The sequence below is a fragment of the Exserohilum turcica genome, assembly GCF_000359705.1.
Source record: "Exserohilum turcica Et28A unplaced genomic scaffold SETTUscaffold_2, whole genome shotgun sequence".
Lineage (NCBI taxonomy): Eukaryota > Fungi > Ascomycota > Dothideomycetes > Pleosporales > Pleosporaceae > Exserohilum > Exserohilum turcicum.
Window position 1 is genome coordinate 3,053,024 of NW_007360025.1, and position 20,493 is coordinate 3,073,516.

The following is a 20,493-nucleotide window of genomic DNA, read 5'->3' on the forward strand; positions in this document are numbered from 1 at the left end:
CTTGACGAGAAGGTTGTACAGCTGAGTAAAGGGGCTCAGCAAATAGCACATGAGATGACGCTTATGAGGGAGGAAGTAGCTGCTCTTCGAGAGGCTCTAGACACAGCAAATAAGCGTAAGAGCCGCAAGCGGCGATACGTACGGACAGAAGAGACTCTTACTGTAGGCGAAGTACAAGAAGTATTAGCTGAACAGGCGGGTAGCAGTCGTGGTGATGGTGAGAGTGCGTCGAAGAGGGTGCGAGGAGAGCGGCGGTGCGGGCGTTGCAAGCAGACTGGACACAACGCTCGTACCTGCGCAGTTGAGATAGATAGTGCAAGTGATAGTAGCGATTCTGACAATTAATTTGGTATATTGCAATAGTTTATTGACTGTAATAAAAGACTGTGATAACGTGTCAACGTCAACGCGCTGGTGGGGAGTGACCGACTCGCTTGGGTGACCGACTCGCTTATGAACCACGTTATTATTATGGATGTTTTTGTTATTTCCAAAGCCAAGTCACCGTTCTTTCGCCGTCCAAATTCCCAAGTAAGTAGTAGCCTGAAGCGAAAACTGTATTACTTGGATAAGTACTGGAGGCAATTGGGAGCGACGTTGAGCATTGAACGCAGTAAACCTAACCCAATAACTGGTGGGCATGCATAGAAACACAGAACCACAACCAAAAAAAATCACATATTGGACCCTGCTATTATTTTTTTTAGTTGTCGCTCCACCGTCTGGTGATGGGCTGCTGAGAAGCATTTGCGGAGGCAGTTTCCTGAAGCGGGCTCCGATGAGATGACCGAGCTTACTGTACTACTGCTACTGTAGTGGGCGATCCTGCAGGATTGGACGTTCCGAGCCGCTGCATGGCAATGGTCTGGAAAGGTCCAAGAGATTCGTTGCGTCCCGAAGCGCTAAGTAAGTAGGCTAAGCTGCAAGGAAACCAGGGTGGAAGCAAGGTGCATCGTATGTTGTAAACGCCCATGTGGGCTGTGATGAAAGCTCCGTAGCACGAGTAAGTATGTATTTCGACGTTTGAGCGCGCATTTCGCGTTGACATGTGGCTCCACTCGCCCATGTCATTGCCATTGTCACACCTCTCCTCTCGGGATTTCCAAGCAGGTAGGTCGAGATGAGGGAGTTGTTGGGTCCGAGGCTTGAGGTTCCGAGGAGCTTTGTTTCTGGTCAAGGCGCTTCTCTAGAAACGGTACTTAGCGGGCCCCAACACCCCCGATGCTAGAATGCACTTGTAGCAACCGAGTATGTGTTGGATCGTATGATGAGGGAACCAAAAAAATGGAGACTGACGATGGTCCGTTTTTTCTTTTCTTTTCTTTCAGCCTCAACATCACATGTTTTGGAAGCGCTGAACTTTTATCCACTGGCTAAATTGGAAAACGGGGTCGAGGATTCGGGCGCTTTTCTCTCTCTGTTTACCTTGCATTTGGGAAAACAGTAGTTAGTTCCACGGCATAACGCCGGAATACCGGGGGACTCGGAGAAGCTTGAATATGTCTTCATGTTGTTGGGAGAGAGGTGCGTCTACATACATACATACATACATACATACATACATGATGCAGTCAGCATGTCTACATACCTAGCAAGGCCCAGTATGGTGGTAAAGTTTGACTTGCTCGGGTACCGCCTAATATAACCGCAAAGAGGCTAATGGCACCGACTGGAATGCATGGACGTATCGTATCGTGACGTATGAGCTGGATTCCGGGTTGGTGGTCGATGTGGTTTCCGGTTCGTCCCGTCTGGATGGCGTGGGGGCTGCATATCGTTTTGAAGTTGATGAGAAAGCATACAGCCACCGCCATACGTCAAACAACGAATGAATCACAGAGTCAAGTAGCAGAATGCAATGAGAAGGTATTTTATTTTATTACAATATATCAAGAATACTGTATTCATCTCTTCGTTCTCGCTATCCAAACATTGGGGAATAAGACACAAAAGGGGTATAATAAACAAACGGCGCTGGGTATAGATGCACAAACTACTCGTCGTCATCATCGTAATCTTCACCAACAGCAGCCCATCCACATTGCCATCTTCGTCCCTCGCCCTCGCCGCCAATTCTGAGCTCTTTGGCATGGGGGCCTTCTTTCCACCTCCGGACGCGAAAGTCGTCGCTTACGCTGATCAAGCTGCCGTTGCGTGCCCAGGAAACACTGGTAACTTCAGCATCGTGGCCTCGGACGAGAGCTGTGCCGTGCTCATAGATGGGAATAGTGTCTGGGCAGCGACTGTTTGTGAGCGAGCGGAATAGTAATGGTCTGCAAGATTTTCCAGCAATGCCAGTGATATCTGGGAGATCATCTGCATCGTCATCGTCGTACTGGGCTTCGCGCTTGAGGAATGCCTCGTCGGTGGGGAATAATACAGGACCACCGTCGGTGCTGCCAACCGCCAGCATCTCCGTCTGGTCGTTGCAGGCTTTGCGCAACGATGCCTTGACGTAGAATGAGCCAGCGTGGAAGCTCTGATGACGGAAGCCGTAGATGGGACCAAGACCTTCTTGGCCAACTCCACAGTATTTTTGTTTGGATGCTGCCGACGACGACAGCTCCGGAGCGGTGCCGAGAATAAGGTGGCTTGTAGAGTAGGCATAGACGGTGTTGTCTTTGCTCAATGCGTAGAGCCGGGACGCGTCGCCACTGAGGGCAAGCGAGTTGATGGCAAAGTGTCGGTGGCGGTTGTGAGATTCGGGATGCCGTGTGGTTGCAATGGGAATGGCAGGGCCTCGAAGAGAGTATCGGCCCCTAATGTCCCATAGCTTCACGCATGTGGATGCGTCTGAGGCGGTCAAAAGCAAATGTTCGCGGCCCTCGGGCAGGAAGGTGAGGGCGGTAACGGAAATGTCGTTTCGGCGGTTAATGTTCTCCGCCTTGGTATTCGATGGGGTTCGGTTGGCAGAGAGAGATGACGGCATATTGACATCGGCATGAGCGGACGACAGTGTTCGGACGACGCTGGCATACGGGGCATCCGAGCCCCAGGCCGAGTGGATCGAGCCCTGGTTGCCTTTGCACCGAAGGTCCCAGATCTGCACAGCACCGTCGCGACTCGAAGTTGCTACGATTTTGTCGTCGCCCGGTTGGAAGCGCACCTGCTTGACTGACGACTTGTGTTTAGCAAGAACGGCAAGTGTCTGCTGCGTGCGCACGTCGACAATCTGTGCTGTCTGATCGCCAGAGCCTGCTGCCAGGAATGTGTCATCTGAAGAGAACTGCACGTCCATGATGGCGTTGGAGTGGGCTTTCCACGACAAATGAGCCTTGGAAAAGTCACCATGGGAATCGAGCAGGTGGATATTTCCATCTTCGTCTCCTATGGCGAGCAGAGAGTTGGCTGGGGCGGGTCAGCAACACGACGAGGTTGGTGTAGAGGGCAGAACTCACTGTTGCAGCTGGCGGTGCAAAAGGGCGGGGCATCCTGTGGTAGGTGATGAAGGTCGTCTGAGCCGCTGTAGAAGTTGGCCGTCTGGTCCTGCCATGATGTGCCATGGTCTCTCCGGAACCCTCTTCCCACGCCCAGGATGCCGCCGAATGACCGCTGCAGAGTGCGGGAAGGCCCTCCCAACTGCCTCAGGCGCCGGATGGGTGTGGGATATACAGCCGGCTCGTCGAGGTCGGGCGCGTCGTCGAGTACGTCGAATGCCGAAGGAGTGACGTAACGCGATCGTTTCGAGGGCGACGACTGGACGGGGGAGCTCTCGGGCGACAGATACGACTTCCTCTTGCGGGCGCACGTGTGCGGGGTGCGCATGTGGTTCTCAATGTCGACAAAGTTGACCGTCTTGCGCGGCGTACTTCGCGTTGCCCGGCCACGGTTGAGGGCCGATCGCGTGATGTCCTGCAGCTGGCGGCCCGAGCGCGACAGAGAAGCGCGCGAGGCGACATCCTTTGAGTGTCGCGGGGTGAAGAAGCGGGTGAAGCGCTTGGGGGTGATGGGCGGCGGCCGCTTGGGCTTGCGGGAGCATGCCGTGGCCGACGAGGCGGGCGGCGGCGACGAGAAGAGCTCTGGCGTGGGCTCCTGGAGGAGCATGCTGCGAGGGGCGCACGGCGACGACATGGCGGCTTGAAGGGCGCGGCAGGCGAAGAAAAAAGCCCAGTCGGCCAGCCTCGAGCACACGCAGGCACACGTCGAGAAGGAGCGACCCGATATGGGACGGATGCTCATATACACCCGGCGAGGTTGGAGAGGAAGGCGCACGGCGGCCGCACGTCGCGAAGGGCAGGCGCGACCGACGTGCGCCGCTAGCCTGCTTTGGGCGGTTAAGTGCTGTGCCTGCCCTTGCACAAGTCAGCGGCCCGTCTTGGGGGCGTCAGCGCGGGGCACGGCGCTGTTGCAGCGAGCGCGCGCAGCATTGCTGGCGTGCGCATCCACCATGCACATGTGCTGGGAGCAGGCGTGCGCATTGCCCGGCCCCTCCGCGACACGTCTTGCGCGCGGGCGTGCTGGTGGTGGTGGTGCTTGTTGTTGTGTGCCCGCTCTCGTCATGGTGTGCGTGTGAGGCGCGCCTTCCCTGTCGGGGCGGTTGGTCGGAGAACCTGCGCGCATGGGCCCACTCAAAAAAGTCGAAGAACATTGCGCTTCGAACTCTTGGCGCTTTCTTCAGCACTTCGACCCTCTCCGCGACTCGACACCGCCAGCGCAACATGGGCGCCGTCAAGCGGAAAGCAGAGCAGGGCGCCACGCCATCCAACAAGGCCAAGAGCGCATCCAATGGCCGCTCGGCCAAGCGCCGCAAGTCGGACGTCGACCAGCAGTCACCCGCCAAGTCGAAGCTGCCTCAGAGCGCTGCTCCCCAGGCCAGCGTGTTCAAGGACGAGGAGAAGAAGTCGTTTCCCCGAGGAGGCGCCAGCGTCCTGACCCCTCTCGAGCACAAGCAGATCCAGATCAAGGCCACCCAGGATGTCCTCTTCGAGCAGTCGGGACAGAAGCGCACCGGCGGCGGCGGCGGCGGCGGCGACGACGAAGACGGCTACAGCGACATGGGTTCTGACGACGACGCAAAGGCCGCGCCCAAGTCGAAGAAGAAGCAATTCAAGAAGAGCAAAAAGACGCACGAGAGCGGAGACAAGGAGGACGTGGTAAAGGTCGAGGGTCTCAGCTACAAGGTAAGAAAAATACTGCGCAGCCTCGGCGCTAGGCTAACACAGCCAGAAATTGTCGCCTGGAACCATTGTTCTTGGCCAGATTACCGACATCTCACACCAAGACATTGTGCTTGCCCTCCCCAACAACCTCGTCGGCTATGTTCCTCTTACCGCCGTGTGCGACAAGCTCAACGAGAGGCTAGAGAAGCTTCTCAAGGAAGAAGACGAGGAAAAACCAGACGGAAGCGACGACGATGCATACGACGATGTTGACCTCAAGGACCTCTTCTCCGTGGGCCAGTACTTGAGGGCATGTATCACCGCAACAAGCGACGAGAGCGCAAAAGCAAGGAAGCGACTGGAGCTCTCCATCGACCCCAAGCTGGTCAACAAGGGTCTGGCCAAGCGAAAAATCCCCGTCAATGGCATGATACAAGCTTCTGTCGTGAGCAATGAAGACCATGGCTTGGTCATGGACTTGGGTTTGAACGACGCCACATTGAAGGGCTTTTTGCCCAAGGGTGAACTGGGTCCAACGGTGCAGCATGCAAAGGTCCAAGAGGGAGCTGTTTTCATGTGTCTGGTTACAGGCCTAAACTCTGATGGGCGCATCATCAAGCTTTCCGCAGACCACACCAAAGCAGGCAATCTGACCAAGGGCAACACCTTGACAGACGCTCCTACTATTGACGTCTTCCTCCCCGGAACAGCAGTCGACCTTCTTGTCACCGAGGCCACACCAAACACCATCACGGGCAAGATCTTGGGCTTGGTAGATGCGACCGCGGATGCCTACCATTCCGGAGCTACTGAAAAGGCTGCCAACGTGTCCCAGAAGCACAAGATTGGATCCAAAGTAAAGGCTCGTGTTCTGTTCACCTGCCCCGGCTCAGAGCCTAGAAAGGTCGGCGTGTCTTTGCTAGAGCATGTGGTTGGACTCTCTACTCGCATGTCTGGAAAGCCCAAGGAGCGCAAGCCCCCGATTGACCTCCTCCCAATCTCCACCATTGTGGAGAGCGCAAAGGTCGTCAAAGTGGCACAAAGTCAAGGGGCATTCTTCGATCTCGGTATCAAGGATGTCGTTGGCTTTGCTCATATCTCTCGACTCTCTGACGACAAGGTCGATATCCTCTCCGAAGAAGCTGGCGACTTCAAGCTCGACTCGAAGCACAAGGCAAGAGTTGTGGGCTACAATGCGCTTGATGGCCTTTTTCAGCTTTCTCTCGAGAAAAAGGTCCTTGACCAGCCTTTCCTCCGCATTGAGGACATCAAGCCTGGTGAAGTTGTCAAGGGCAAAGTGCACAAGCTCATTGCTGATAAGACCGGAGCCACCGCTGTCCTTGTCCGCCTGGCCGATGGCATTACTGGTCTAGTACCAGAGATGCATTTGGCCGATGTCCGATTGCAACACCCAGAACGCAAGTTCAGAGAAGGTGTGCCAGTCACAGCTCGCGTACTCTACACCGAGCCTGCGAGACATCAGATCCAGCTTACTCTCAAGAAGTCATTGGTAAACTCGGACGTAAAGCCCTGGACAAACTACGAAATGGTTTCCGAAGGCGCCACTGGTCCTGGTATCCTGGTCAGCGTCCGCCGTAATGGTGCAACCGTCCGATTCTACGGCGATGTGAAAGCATGGCTTCCAGTTGCAGAAATGAGCGAAGCATTCATCGATGATGCTACGCGACATTTCCATGCCGGCCAAGTCGTCAATGTGCGCGTCCTTTCAGTCGACGCAAAGGAACGCCATCTCCTCGTGTCCTGCAAAGATCCTGCTGCTGTGGATACAATCAAGGAAGCAGCCTTCAATGCCCTCAATCCTGGTGGCATCGTCAAGGGAACAGTGGTCGAAAAGTCTGACGAGTCGGTCACTTTGGATATTGGCAGTGGTGTCAAGGGTGTCCTTCGCTTGGGCCATCTGACCGACGGATCAGAGAAGAAGGACGTCTCCACAATGAAGAAGATTCGCGTAGGCGGAACACTGGAGGACCTCGTGGTTCTTACCAAGCATGGAAAGTCCAAAACAGCGACCGTGTCCAATAAACCCAGTCTCCGGAAAGACGCCCAGGCCTCAAAACTTGCCATCAGCATCGAGGATCTTCAGGCGGGCGAGACTGTACATGGATTTGTACGTGGCATTCTCCCTGACAAGGCCTTTATCGAGCTTGGAAATGGTATAAGTGGTGCCTTGTTCAAGTCGCAGATGCCAGAAGACATGGTCTCGGCGCCCAACTTCGGACTCCGAAAGGACGAGTCCGTCACTGCTCGTGTGACACATGTAGACACCGGAAAGGGACTCTTTTGGCTGTCGATGAAGGCCGAGTCGGACGTGGATTCAGCAAAGGCTACCGCTGCCCCTCCAGTACAACCGGGAGAGCCGCTGGTCAACCCAGTCGACCCTAAACTGTCATCGACCGATGACATCAAGTTTGGTACTTTGGTAACCGTCCGGATCCGCTCAATCAAAGATACCCAACTCAATGTCGAGCTTGCGTCAAACGTTCCAGGTCGTATCTCTGTCTCGGAATTATTCAATGACTGGGATAGCATACCTGACAAGAAGCACCCAACCGCGCATTTCAAGATGAATGAGACCATTCAGGCCCGCGTTTTGGGAAGACATGATCCTCGCAACTTCCGTTTCCTGCCCATTACATCTCGATCGAGCAACAAGACGACCACCTACGAAATGACTGCAAAGACCGAAGCGATCAAGAACGAGGCTGATGTATCGAGCCTTGAGAAGATTGCCGTTGGATCGTCTCACATCGCCTTCATCAACAACATTGCCGAGCGATATGTTTGGGTGAACATTTCGGCCAACATCCGCGGACGCATCGACTTTTTCGATTTGACCGACGACCTGGAGAAGCTATCTGACGTTGAAAAGAACTTTCCCGTGGGCTCTGCTCTTAAGGTCCGCGTCAAGGCAGTGGACGTTGCAGCTGGAAAGCTAGACTTGACAGCCGCATCCACAGTGACTGGTAAAGCACTCACTCTCCAAGACTTGAAGGTTGGCCACGTTCTGCCTGCACGTGTGACTAAGCTGCACGACGCATCGATTGTTGTCCAAATCAATGAGAACATCGCTGCACCCATTTTCCTCGAGCAGCTCGCAGATGACTACGACAAGGCCCAACCCAGCAACTTCATGGTTGGTGACGTTTTGCGAGTATGCATCATTGACATCGACCTCCCAAACAAGAAACTAGGACTATCAGCTAGGCCTTCCAGGGTCCTAAGCTCTTCGTTGCCAATCAAGGATCCTGAAATCACCGACCGATCTCAGCTCAAGGTGAACCAAGTCGTTCGTGGTTTTGTCAAGCATGTTGCCAACAACGGAGTCTACGTTCGCCTAGGTCCGCATGTTGAAGCCTACGTTCGTGTTAGCCATCTCTCCGACGAATACATCAAAGAGTGGAAGGGCGCTTTCCATGTTGACCAGTTAGTCACGGGCAAGGTCATCTCGAACAAGGAGGACCAACGCAATCCCCAGTTGAGCTTGAAGACGTCCATCATCAAAGGTGACTACGTCGAGCCCATTGAATTCAGAGATCTCAAGGTTGGCCGAATCGTCACTGCCAAGGTCAGGCATGTAGAGGACTTTGGCGTCTTCCTCGTTGTTGACAACTCAAACAACGTCAGCGGTCTTTGCCACATCTCCCAAATAGCGGATGCCACTGTCGACAAGGAGAAGATCAGGGAAATGTACAAAAAGGACGATATTGTCAAGGCCAAAGTCATCAAGATCGATCCCAAGTCGCGAAAGGTCAGCTTTACATTGAAGTACTCCCAGGTCAAGAGCGAGACAGAAGATGAGGATATGGACGATGCCTCGGACGTTGAGGACGGGGACTCTGAGGGAGGCATTGAGCTCGGCGATGACGTTGATATGAGGAGCGTCAAGAGCGCCGAAAGCGACGACGATATCGAGCTTGCAGACGCGGCTGATTCTGAGGACGACTCTGACAATGACGAGCCAAAGGCAAGTGCGCAGAGTCTCAGCACTTCTGGCTTCGACTGGACAGGCGCTACTCTCGACTTTGACCAGGAAAAGAATGCAGCTGAATCAGAATCGGATGACAATGCTCCCAAGAAGAAGAAGAAAAGCAAGAAGGCCACCATCAAAGAGGATCGCACCGGCGATCTTGATGCGTACGGCCCTCAGTCCAATGCTGACTATGAGCGCCTACTCCTCGGACAGCCAAACAGCGCCGAGCTATGGGTACGCTACATGGTGTTCCAGCGCGAGCTCAATGAGATTGAGAAAGCGCGCCAGATTGCTCGTCGCGCGTTGGCCACCATCAACCCGCGCGAAGAGAAGGAGAAACTGGATGTGTGGACCGCGTTGTTGCATCTGGAAAACGACTTTGCTAGTGACGACGCAATCACCAGCGTCTTCAAGGAGGCCTGCCAGAACAATGACGCTCGTGAGGTACACGAGCGAATGATCAAAATTTACATCTCCTCGGGCAAGATCGACGTACGTATTTGCAATTCCCAGAACCACTTGACATGATTTGCTAACACTCGAACAGAAAGCCGACCAGCTCTACCAATCCATGATGAAGAACAAGTCTTTTACACCTGACCCCAAGTTCTGGCTCTCGTACGCCACTTTCCTCATGGATGTCGTCCAGCCCCCCTCTCCGACGCGAGCCCGCGCCCTCCTCCAACGCGCCACGCAATCGGTTGCCGCCCCTCAACACCGGTATCTCACGCAAAAGTTTGCCGCGCTAGAATTCAAGTCGCCCAACGGCGATACCGAGCGCGGCCGAACCATCTTCGAAGGTCTCGTCGACACCTTTGCCAAGAAGGGCGATGTCTGGGACATGTACCTCATGCTGGAGCAGAGCCACGGCGAGCCCGACAAGGTGCGCGATTTGTTCGAGAGAATGACAAAGGTCGGCAAGGCGTCGAGGATCAGGAGCGTCTTCAAAAAATGGGCCGAGTGGGAGAATAGCGTGGCGAATAACAAGGGTGTGGAAAAAGTAAAGAGGCTGGAGGAGGCGTGGAGGGAGAAGAGAGCTGCGGACAAGGAAGATGAACAAGAGTAACTGTGTTTATTATTTTTTTTACCGTTGCATTTCTCTCATGACGGAATCGCGGTATGGTAGCCATTATTCGTTGCATAAGTGTGGTGTTGTCCTTTGCTTTTTTTTCTCTCTACGGACACGAAAATTTCATGTCTTGACAAGGTGAAGAATGGTGTTGTCGCGCTTTTGAATGGTGCTTTTCTTTTCTTTTCTTTTCTTTTCTTTCTCGTGTGCCCAATAGTCGTGTGAGGCGAGTGCAAGTGCCTAGTCTCATGTGAATGCCATGTGCGTGTAATATATGTCTGTATGTATGTCTGTATGTATGTATGTATGTCTGTAGTGTCTTGACAATAGTCGCTCTAAACTACGTACGTACATTTATATATCTCTATATATCTGGGTACTGCGCCATGGTCATGTTGGTCGTGTTCAGCTCGCTAATTGATGCTGTCGCTTGCTTTGAGCAGATACTATTGTATGCTAGTGTGAAGGATGCGATTTCTTCGTGTTTTTTTTTCTTGGTGGTGCAGCTGCTGGGTGCTGGGTGCGTGAGGGTAATGGTTGTGGTTGTGGTGGTTGTGGTGGTGGTGGTAGTAGTAGTAGTAGTAGTAGTAATTTAAGCAGCTATAGCTTCTTCAGTTTGGTGAGGAGAGTTAGACTCCCGACATACCCCCAGGTCCGGTCAATCTTTGGAGGTTTCAAGGCAGAAGATATCATGGGCACATGGAAAGACGGTCACGTTGAGAATCGCGCGCTATAGTTAACTTTCTCTTTGGAGTTTGCCCACGCATGCAAGGCAGCGGACCACTTTCTTTTTTTTTTTTTTTTTTTTGCATTGATTAAGATTATCGATAGCTATCGATGGCGTCGAACTAGTCGTAGTAGATACATGAAAACGTAGGGTACGTGGGGGGCATTTCAGAAGCTTGTTTAAGCCGTGTATGGCTGGCAGAAACCCGCGTAGTTGCCGACAACGCCAGCCAAGTAGCGGCACGCAAGGTACGTGTCGGTGTCGTTGTAGTAGATGGCAGCGATAGCGCCGCCGCCACGGGGTCCGCTCCACTGGGGAATGGTGACCTACACTCGTGAATTAGTATTTCATTCAATGAATCTTAAAAGGCTGTCCCCAAATACGTACCCATGCGTATGTGTCGTCGGCGTTGGAAGGACACCGGTCGGCGGCAATGGCCGTGTACAGCCCGCGCGACGCCTCTGGTGTAAGGCCCGTAGTGGCGTAGTTGGCCTTGACGATTTGCTTTTGCTCTTCCGCAGATACCTTGACGTAGGTTAAGTCGCTCCTCTGGCACTCCATGTCGACGAAGCGCAGGAACTTGGTTTCGGCTGCTGCGAGCGCGAAGACGGCGGGAAGGAGGTGAAGGAAGTGCATTTTTGTTGTGGGAGGATTGGTGTGAGTCCAAAGACTTGGAGTTTTTGTGTGATTGAGGGAAGGAAGGCTGGTGGATGTGCTGGATGCGGTGGAGAAGGCGATCGTCGGGCTCCCGAACAGTATTTATGTCTACTTAGTTCGTGCAATGCCGTGGTGATCCAGGAGCAATACAAGCCGCTGAATAGTGAAATGCCCAGTTCATACTCAATCTCCGTGCGGTTGCCGGCCCAGACGGAAGCTGGAAGCAAAGCGATATAGCGTGGCTCTGGGATGTCGTTGTTTATCCTCTGTCTCGTCTATTGGCTGGTGAGTTTTTCCTTCTCCAGTTGTTGATGCTCAAGGCGGCTGTGTACCTGAGCTGGATCCCAGCATGTTCGGAGTTCTTTGCAAATCCAGACCAGCGCCATGACTGCTTCAGTCAAGAGGTACGCGTCGAAGCCTTTTCTCGGCCCGAAAATAAAGTACCACTGCCTCGTTTTCCTGGCACTAGGCAGCAAATACAGGCAGAGGCTGGGGGGTTGATTAATCTCTTCCGCCGACCGCCATCTGCTGCATGTCCTTGCCTACAGGCCATGCACATGTAGCTACTGTGAGCAGGGCGGATGTCATTGGTTTGGCTTGGAAACATTGCTTAGGGACATTGGTTATATGCTTAAGGGGTTGTTCAGCATATGGTCCGTTTCATCTACGCGTTCAGACTCTATCATGCGTACATCCTAAATTTAGCCATTGTACATATGCACATGCCCCTATTTCGCGCTGGTACTCATTGCAGCTGGTCCTTTTAGCCTCATGAGCTGTATGGAGCGCGTATCGCATTATACGTAGTAGGCTGATGTATAGCGCTTCAAAATCACTCATGAAACAAATAGCGCTCTTGGCCAAACCCGCAAGACGAACCGAAAGGTGTTCGCTTACCACCGAGACGGCTTTGTCAGAATGGCATAACACGTCACGGGCGCCGTGGAAAGGAGCGGAAGAGCATAAAAACAGAGGTCCGTTTTGCTGGTGCTGGTCTCGCAGACCCATGCCCAGGGTGGCGATGTTGCCAAGCACTTACCGACATTTCCATGCGGCAGTTAGCCATGGCACCATTTCCTGATATTCCCCAGGTTTACCATGATATTAGTACTACAGCTGCATGGTATAGCAACGGCAAGCAAACCAGATTCGGAGTAAGCCCCAGCAACACGACGCTCCAGGACGTGTACGAAAGCGCTGAACAAACCCGGCAATGTGTGGATTTGGGAAAACGTTAATTGCCAAGACGTGAAGACAGCTCCGCCACGTACGATTCTGACCCTCTCGGTCCTTTTTACGAGCACATAACAATATCGCGTCCCGCCCTGTTTCCCTCGAGAACCCGATTGGAGACATTGCAACGCTCGCCGAAGACGAAAACGTTATAGAGCAATTCGCATTGTCAGCCATGTTTCCAGGCCAAACAATCTAAGGAGAGTTGGCGAGAAAAACGATTGCCAAACCTACCGACCCGCTTACGACGGTGCCCATCGGGACTGGAAGGAACAATTCGTGTGGATCTGGGAATTCGTTTAACATACTACAATTAGAGCTGGTAGTTAGGTATCCCCGCAATGATCTGCTATGCGCATTGATCGGTGCACGGACTAGCTAGAGACAAGCGGCTTGCTCGAGTGCAAGAAGAAAGGCTGCGAATACGTGAAGAAGAGAGACTGCAGAGACTCAACGGAGCTTTTGGAGCGATATATTACGATCAATACAGCAACATGCTCCTGGGTGCTGGGTTTGGATTGCTTGCGTTGTAGAGTGCTACAATATTTTTCGGACTCCGTCCGAAAAAGACCACATCTTTGCCTTTAACTTTCGGGAACACCCAACTATATTATGACGCATTAGCGATTAGGTTTTCATTGATATTATATTGGGTGGGCTGCATGATATGCATGTTGGTGCTGTGGAGAAGACCACTGGAAAAACAGCGGTTAGGTGAAAGGCTTCGACCAGTACTCAGCATACGTCTAAAAGCAAAAGCAACAGCCGCAGATATTACACTTCGCACCAATGTTTTTGTCATTGTAGTTTAGCTGTAATATGGTCACACTACTCTCATTACACGCACTCTAATGCGGTGTGACTTTCGCTGTGGTACGTCCAAATGACTTACAAGCAAATGGGCACTCTAATTATGATACTAGATAGAGCGGAATGGCACGGTAGCAATAGTACTTTTATTCGACGAGACGGATCGCTAGTGAGCCATACCAGCGATCAGATGTACCTGTATAACACCTAGTAAGAGCACGTGATTACGTGGCAGGGTGCTACGGCAGGGCGCGGAGTTTGACGCATATACATACCCGCCACATGATCAGACTTCCGTGAGACCCGCATGCTATTATAAAATTTACCATAGCTACCAAATAGCTCTGTCTTCTAAGATTTCTTTCTACGACTCTAGTATGTACATTAAATATGAGAGGGCAACATGTTTCGCGATTAATAATACACGGATAGAAGCCCTTGCGGTTATTCCAGGGATGTAGATGTTAGCTTCTAGGGTTCGATAAACAATGCTGCTTTTGGTATGTCTTTAGTCTTCCTGCAAAGCTGTAATGTTTCTGCGCTTAATGTGGTCGATAGATGAGATGAGATGAAATGCTACTGGCAGCAAAGAGCGTGCTCTCTATGCCTGCTCCGACGAGAAGAGGAGGTGGGGTACTAAATCATCTAGTATGTTTAGTAGGTAAAGTGACACCCGCTGGAAAGAGTGATGGATCAGATGCGGCTGGCGTGGGGTTCGCTGATGCAAAGGTGGCCAGCATGGATGCACCAATACGAGCGAAAGTCTTCATCTTTATAACGATATTACTACGTTGCAGGGTGAAGTAAGCTCATGCCAATTGGAAATTAGAGCTACTATTTAAAGTGCTGATAATAATCCTGCTAGGGTAGTTGGCAGTAATCTCAGGTGTTCGTGTTGGACATGCCTGATAAGTCATAGTCCACAACTCAATCAACGTCCAGTTGCTGATATGAGAAACGGAGTTCTTCAAGCAGTATGTCAGGGTTATATTACGCCTCGAAGACATGTTTAAGCTCACATTTAAATCCTATGTGAGGTTGTCCAACTTTCTTTACAGATTTAGGCGGACTTTGGATGCCTTAGGTTTAGCCTCTCACTACATCAATGTCACTTTCTCTTCAACAATCTCCACTCAATGCGCTAAATGACTGATTTTCTCTCCATCTCAGCTTTCACTAGCCGGAACATCCCATGAGTGCTTAGCGGCGTAGTTTACCCCGGAACACTAGTATGTCAAGACTCAGCCTTAGCCAAGAAACGATCCTACAAGGCGCGTACCGAGGAGATGAAAACATTTATGTAAAGAGGCACATCTTTTATTACAGAAACAGATTCTGCTGCTCTAACCGTGTTACGTGCCACGTAGCATGGAACATGACCCTCAAGTCAAGGCCACACACGAGAAATCCTCGTAGCATTCGATACTTCAATCTCATCCACTACGACCTCGTCCCAAAAGTCGAATGCATTGTATATGGGAGAATGAATGCTAAAGCAATAAGTTCAAGCAACTGTAACGCGCAAACTCGCAGAACTGATCCCCAGCAGAGGCTTGTTGGAACGCCTATTAAACAATGTAGCCGACTTGAAGATGAATGAGAACAGCTCCTACATTATCAATACTACCAAACCAGATGCTTCCTATACGCTACATACGCCCAAACTGGCACACTAAACCTTACTGCATAGCATCACCTGCCAACGTATAGCATTTCCCAAAACACATATGACACGCATCCAACGGACCAGAATGACACGTACATAGCTGGCCATGTCAGCGCTATCCCCATTTTTGGGTTGCTTACTAAAAACGGAAGCCCAGCATTCCACAGCTCGAGTTTTCTTTCCAGAAGAGGCACAACATGGCGAGACGGCCTTTAATGTTGAGGAATGCGGCATGCAAGACCGCCAATTTCGCAAGAGGATCAATGTGCCCTGCAGCGGATGCGTAGTTAGCGCTTATCCACGCCCAGCGGCCTCAAGGGTCCTTGAGCTGGCGTGATGCTCATAGAGTTTAGTTGCCGGGCTATAGCCCACTGCGAATTCCTGGTAGGCAATGCCGCGTGATGCCGTGGTGGTTGCTGCTCGGCAAAGTTTAAACGGCCCAGCCGGTCTCTCCAAACCTTTTTGCAGCCCTTTAAAGTCCCAGATCTTGAACTTATCTCTTTTGTTTCTTTGAGAAGCACTGAATATGATTGTAGTACACCGTGCTGCGAGGTCCAGCACGCCCGTGGTACGCAAAGCGCGGACTCGACCAGCTTCAATGACACGCGTAGATTAGACATACGACCAGCGACTCAGCGGCTGCTGTACCCGCGTGCTGAGGATTTGAGCCACGTCAAGGCGAGCAAATACGCCATTACTACGTTGGTAAACTCTCAATAGCGGGTACGCTGCTGTGCCATGACTAAAAGATATTGCTTCTGCGTCCCCCAATAGCGCCAGAAGAAACCGTGTCAGATAAAGGCCCATTATCCCCAGCCCGGCGATTTCGGCCCTAATCAGGAAAGTAAGTGCATTGCCCAATCGGATAATCGATACTCACACCGAATTACAGTTGCGACGCACACCCTTCCCCCCCCCGCTCGTGCGCAGGCTGGCGGTGGGGAATAGCGGCGGCGATCTCCTCTTCTAGATGGGGGTTTTTCTTGGTCGGCATGACATATAGCCAAGATCATATAGTTTAACTTTCTCTTTTATGGTCGGTGAAAGGGAGGGCGAAGGCGGCACATGACCGTTGTGCGACTTCACATGAGGGCGCTGGGGAATGCGAAAGTGTTTGGTTATTGGCTCTGCTGGCTTGGTATTGCAAAGGGCGGTAAGTCGAGATGCGAAATTCGTCGTATTTTTTTTCCGTGCTTCTTTCTTTTTTCCCTTTTGCTAGGAGAGGCGATTACATTATTTGCGACGCGCGTGAATGAACATGTGCGGACATTGTGCGGTGTGAAGGGCCGCCGCCGCATCGAATGACATAATCACGTGGCGGGCTCTCGTGGCCACCACATGCGAGTAAGCGGTACTAATGTGTGGAAGTCTAGAATTTTTTTTTATTTTTTTTATTTTTTTTATTTTTTTTTGGAAAAAATTTCGATTGCATGGTGCAGTGGCTGCAGGTAATACGTACACAGAAGGTTTGCATCCGTTAACGGCGATCCAGATCTGGTGCTGCTTGCTGATCGTACTGGGTGCTAGCTGCTAGTGTTGTTCATGTGAAGGCAAAGGGGGGGGGGTCTTGGTAGATTGACACGTCATACAGGAGGAGGTTGAGATAGCGACGGAGAAGGGTGGGGGATGTTCCAACGTCCAGCCCCACTTCGCTGTATATTGTCGTGACTAAGTAGTTACAAGGCATATTTGCGTGCGAGAGTCAATGGTGGTGGAGAAACATCAAAAAGTGGATAAAGTCAAAAAAAAACTCCATTGTAATCTAGATCAAGCATGAAATCAAATGCGCTATGGTGAAGAGAAGAGAAAAAGTGAAATCATCGCCAAGTGGTCATTACAAGAGTTGACGTTCACGCCGGAACATGTCCCAAACACACAGTACGAGTTCTAAGCCTCCAGTACTAATCAGACCCACGCCTAAAACACCAATGTCATGCATCAATCAGTCGTCATCATGAGTTGGATGCGTTTACCAAGCAAGATCGCTCTTTTCGTTGTCGTTGCCGCAGGCGAGACCCTCGCAAAAGTCCTCCATCTCCTTTGTGATGGCGGACCCCGCTTCCGAGTCGAGCTGCTGCTTTGCAGGCCAGATCTTGTGGCCGGCCTTCTTCTCCCGCATGCCGTGCTCCATGACAATCTCGCGGCAACGCTTCTGGAAGAAGAGAGGGCCCTTCTCCATGCGTGGGTGCAGCTCGCCGTTGATGAAAACGCCGGCCTCAATGTTCTTTTGTGCGCGCTCGCACAGGACCTTGTCCTCGCCCATGACACGCTTGTACGTGTCGCTGATGAGCAAAAAGTCCTCCTCGCTGGAGTGCTTGTTGCGCCAGACCTCGTAGTACATGACGGACTCGGTTGGTGACTTGGGCATGAACTTTTGCATGAAGAGGAAGTGCTGTGTGACGGTGAAGGAGGCGTTGGGGAAGCAGTATGTGGAGCAGATCTCCTGGCCGAGATCCTTGCGGTATTGAGGAGTCTTGGGGTCGTGCTGAATGTGGTCGGCATTGCAGTAGACGTCGTAGCTTTCGAGGTCAACGAGTCCAGTGGTGAGGTCGGGGTGTGTGCTCTTGCAGTGGTAGCATTCGTTAAAGTTATCTGCAAGAATCTTCCAGTTGAAGGGGCCCTCAAGGTTCCATGTGTGGTCAAACACGTAGTCGTCAAAGTTGAACTGATCAAAGCGCGTCTGCTCGTCGACATGGTCGAATTGCTCTTCCCACGATACCTCTGGCACCTTCTTTGCGTCCATGTTGATCCAGACGAAGCCATTGCGGTCGATGCGTGTGTGAATGGGAAACAGGCCGTTCTTAGCCTTATCAAAGTTCTGGAGTTCCTGGTAACCAGGGGCCTTTGCCAGGTTGCCGTTCAGGCCGTATGACCAGCCGTGGTACTTGCAAGAGAAGATCTTTGCGTTTCCCCCATCCTTCTCAACAACAGGATAGGCGCGGTGCCTGCACACATTGTGGAATGCGTTGATCTCGCCTGAACGGTCCTTGGAAACGACAATGTCGTAGTTGGCTATGTTGTAGCGAAGGAAGTCGCCAAGGTTTGCAAGTCTCGACTTGTGGGTAAGGATGAGCCATCTGCGAGTGAAGATGGCGCGTTTCTCAAGCTGGTACATCTCTTCCGAAGTGTACCAGTTTGCGGGAAGGGCACGAACAGGCTCATTCTCGGCAGGGGTTTTGGCGGCTGAGCCACCAAAGCCAAAGTAACTCAAGAGTGACCCGACCATGTTGGAAGACTGATAGATAGGGAGTGCTGTTTGGATATCTAACAGCGCTATCGAACGAAGCCGAAGATGGTAATAGTAGAGATGGTCGAGTCTGCTGGAGATGATGAAGCTTGATGGATGGAAGTCTGGAGTATTATTATACTCTCTACCCATACACATTATCTCCTTCAACTTATCAACTCAAACTATCCACTAAGTCTCCATGGGGTTATAGCTTCCATTCGCTCCCGAGAGGCGATAGCCAGTGGGGTGGGTGGACGTAATCTGCCTGCAGGTGACCGTCAAGCGCCACGCTGCTTGACTATTTTTTTTTAATGCTCTCCGCAACCGCGCGATCAGCCATCGTGATCAAGGCTCCATTCTAGCCAGTGGGCTAGAAGCCTGATGCCCCTCTTGAGTGGACAACGGTACATTACCCCAGGGTGGTTTGCATTGCCCATGCATGACAAGGTCATGGTGACACAACGCAGAGACCGTTCTCGTCTTGCCCCTCTTGTTGGCACGGGCTTGAATGGATCTGATTTCCCAAAGCGGACATAGGACGCCAGCCCAAGCCTCGACCGCTCTGCCAACACCAAGCGGTGGCGGAGCTATTCCGGTCTCACTTTTGAAAGGTTATCGGGCTCTTATCAGCCGATTTTCTGATATTGTAAATCCGCTGTGCAGTCAGTGAGATAGCCCGGATATTGTGAAGGGGCTGCCGGGTCGATGCCTATCGCAGCAGATACCGATAGCAGGACTGCAGCCAGTGGCTTGGAGCTCCAAGCAAACCAACGCAGGCAGAGTCAATCATGGCCGCTTTGCGCAGTCTAACGCGCCTTGTCGGTGAGTGCGAAAGGGAGCACGCAAGCGGCTCAACGGGTGCGAAGAGTGAGGCGTCAATAGTCCCAGGGAAGCACCATGTCCTTGTCTCGAGAGCGAACGCAGAAGACTACGTGCCAGTGTGGCACTACCCCTCATGACTCTCGCTGTGGAAGATTCGGGAGGCTTTGGGCGTTTTCGGCAACGCCAGTCGTGAGCCTGCCTGGCAGGTGCAGACAGGACAGTGAGGTGTCACATCTGGTAATCTCCACCCTTTGGGCGCCGAGAAGATTTGCGAGATGAAATTCCCGGTCATGCTGCAGCATTGGTGTGTCCCAGGATGTACTTAAGGCGCTCGTTTGAATTCATGGCCATCGAGAGGGAGCTCAGCCTCGCTCTGGGGCGGATAAAGTGCGTCGCAGGCTACGGCAAAGCCCTTCGGCCCCAAGGACGATGCATGCTGATCCGTCGTGCACACAATAGATTTGAAGTGCTGACGAAGGCAGGTTGCTGCATTCGCATAGCACCGTGGGAAGAGGTGCCGATTTGGGCGAAGTCTTGTCGCTAGGCTCTTGTCGCGATGGTGGAATGTCTGGGCTTGTCGCAGTGGACGGTCGTAATGCATTGGCGCAAGGCTTGAAGGCGTACAATCACTCTCAGTCCTTATAGCAAGTGATTGCTTTGTTCTGCAGCGTTGGATTACAGCAGAAGTAGTTCGTTGTCACTGCTCGGCAGGACAGAAGGGCGAGTAGTCTCGCTGGGAGAAGAGCATACTAAGCTCCACGTACTATGCATACTGACCTGACATGGCCTGAGAGGGAGATGCTGAGGAGGAACGGGTGTAGGAAGGTCGGAGGGTGATGCGCACGCGCGACGCGGGGTTGTTGGGAGCTATGTAGTGTCGCCACGGCTTGCCTCTTCCTATCTGGCACATGCTGCGCTAGGCCCGATTTGGACATCAGGACCCTACAACCACGACTGGCATCTTCCCCACTAATGCCGTCAGGATCGCATGCGGGGCGGGCGGCCCTTTTGGGACAACCCGCTGCCGTTGGACATAGCACGCGAGATGTTTTGCCAATTGAAGAGCTGGGCCACGCTTAGTTTCGGCTTCTCCTATGGAAGAGCGCGGCGACGTGGTCCGTTATCGCGGGCGTGAACGCCTTTAAGAGAAGCAGAGCCTCCGACAGCTCTCAGCAGCCAATACCCCAATA

The 20,493-nt window shown here is 52.2% G+C and overlaps 5 protein-coding genes across 5 annotated transcripts; 2 read left to right on the forward strand and 3 right to left on the reverse strand.

Moving 5' to 3' along the window:
• Positions 1-1,923: 1,923 nt before the first annotated feature.
• SETTUDRAFT_163325 (uncharacterized protein) lies at positions 1,924-4,156 on the reverse strand. Its single transcript, XM_008027600.1, has 2 exons — positions 3,399-4,156; positions 1,924-3,348 (listed from the first exon to the last, which is right to left on the reverse strand). The coding sequence occupies exons 1-2, from the start codon at positions 4,069-4,071 to the stop codon at positions 1,994-1,996; spliced, it is 2,028 nt and encodes a 675-aa protein (XP_008025791.1). The 5' UTR covers positions 4,072-4,156; the 3' UTR covers positions 1,924-1,993.
• A 490-nt stretch (positions 4,157-4,646) lies between these two features.
• On the forward strand, positions 4,647-10,161 carry SETTUDRAFT_116319 (uncharacterized protein). Its single transcript, XM_008027601.1, has 3 exons — positions 4,647-5,120; positions 5,167-9,582; positions 9,638-10,161. Exons 1-3 carry the CDS (start codon positions 4,659-4,661, stop codon positions 10,154-10,156), a joined length of 5,397 nt encoding a protein of 1,798 aa, XP_008025792.1. The 5' UTR covers positions 4,647-4,658; the 3' UTR covers positions 10,157-10,161.
• Positions 10,162-11,065: 904 nt separating this feature from the next.
• On the reverse strand, positions 11,066-11,522 carry SETTUDRAFT_31636 (uncharacterized protein; the record flags this gene model as incomplete). Its single annotated transcript, XM_008026889.1, has 2 exons — positions 11,066-11,212; positions 11,274-11,522. 2 exons carry the CDS (start codon positions 11,520-11,522, stop codon positions 11,066-11,068), a joined length of 396 nt encoding a protein of 131 aa, XP_008025080.1.
• A 5,699-nt stretch (positions 11,523-17,221) lies between these two features.
• Positions 17,222-18,773, reverse strand: SETTUDRAFT_87341 (uncharacterized protein; the record flags this gene model as incomplete). Its single annotated transcript, XM_008027586.1, has 2 exons — positions 17,222-18,487; positions 18,738-18,773. Coding segments are annotated over 2 exons (1,302 nt in total), but the record flags the coding sequence as incomplete, so codon positions are not given.
• SETTUDRAFT_163328 (uncharacterized protein) lies at positions 18,774-19,481 on the forward strand. The gene has a single exon (XM_008027602.1). The coding sequence runs from the start codon at positions 19,270-19,272 to the stop codon at positions 19,438-19,440; it is 171 nt and encodes a 56-aa protein (XP_008025793.1). The 5' UTR covers positions 18,774-19,269; the 3' UTR covers positions 19,441-19,481.
• The last annotated feature ends 1,012 nt before the right edge of the window (positions 19,482-20,493 follow it).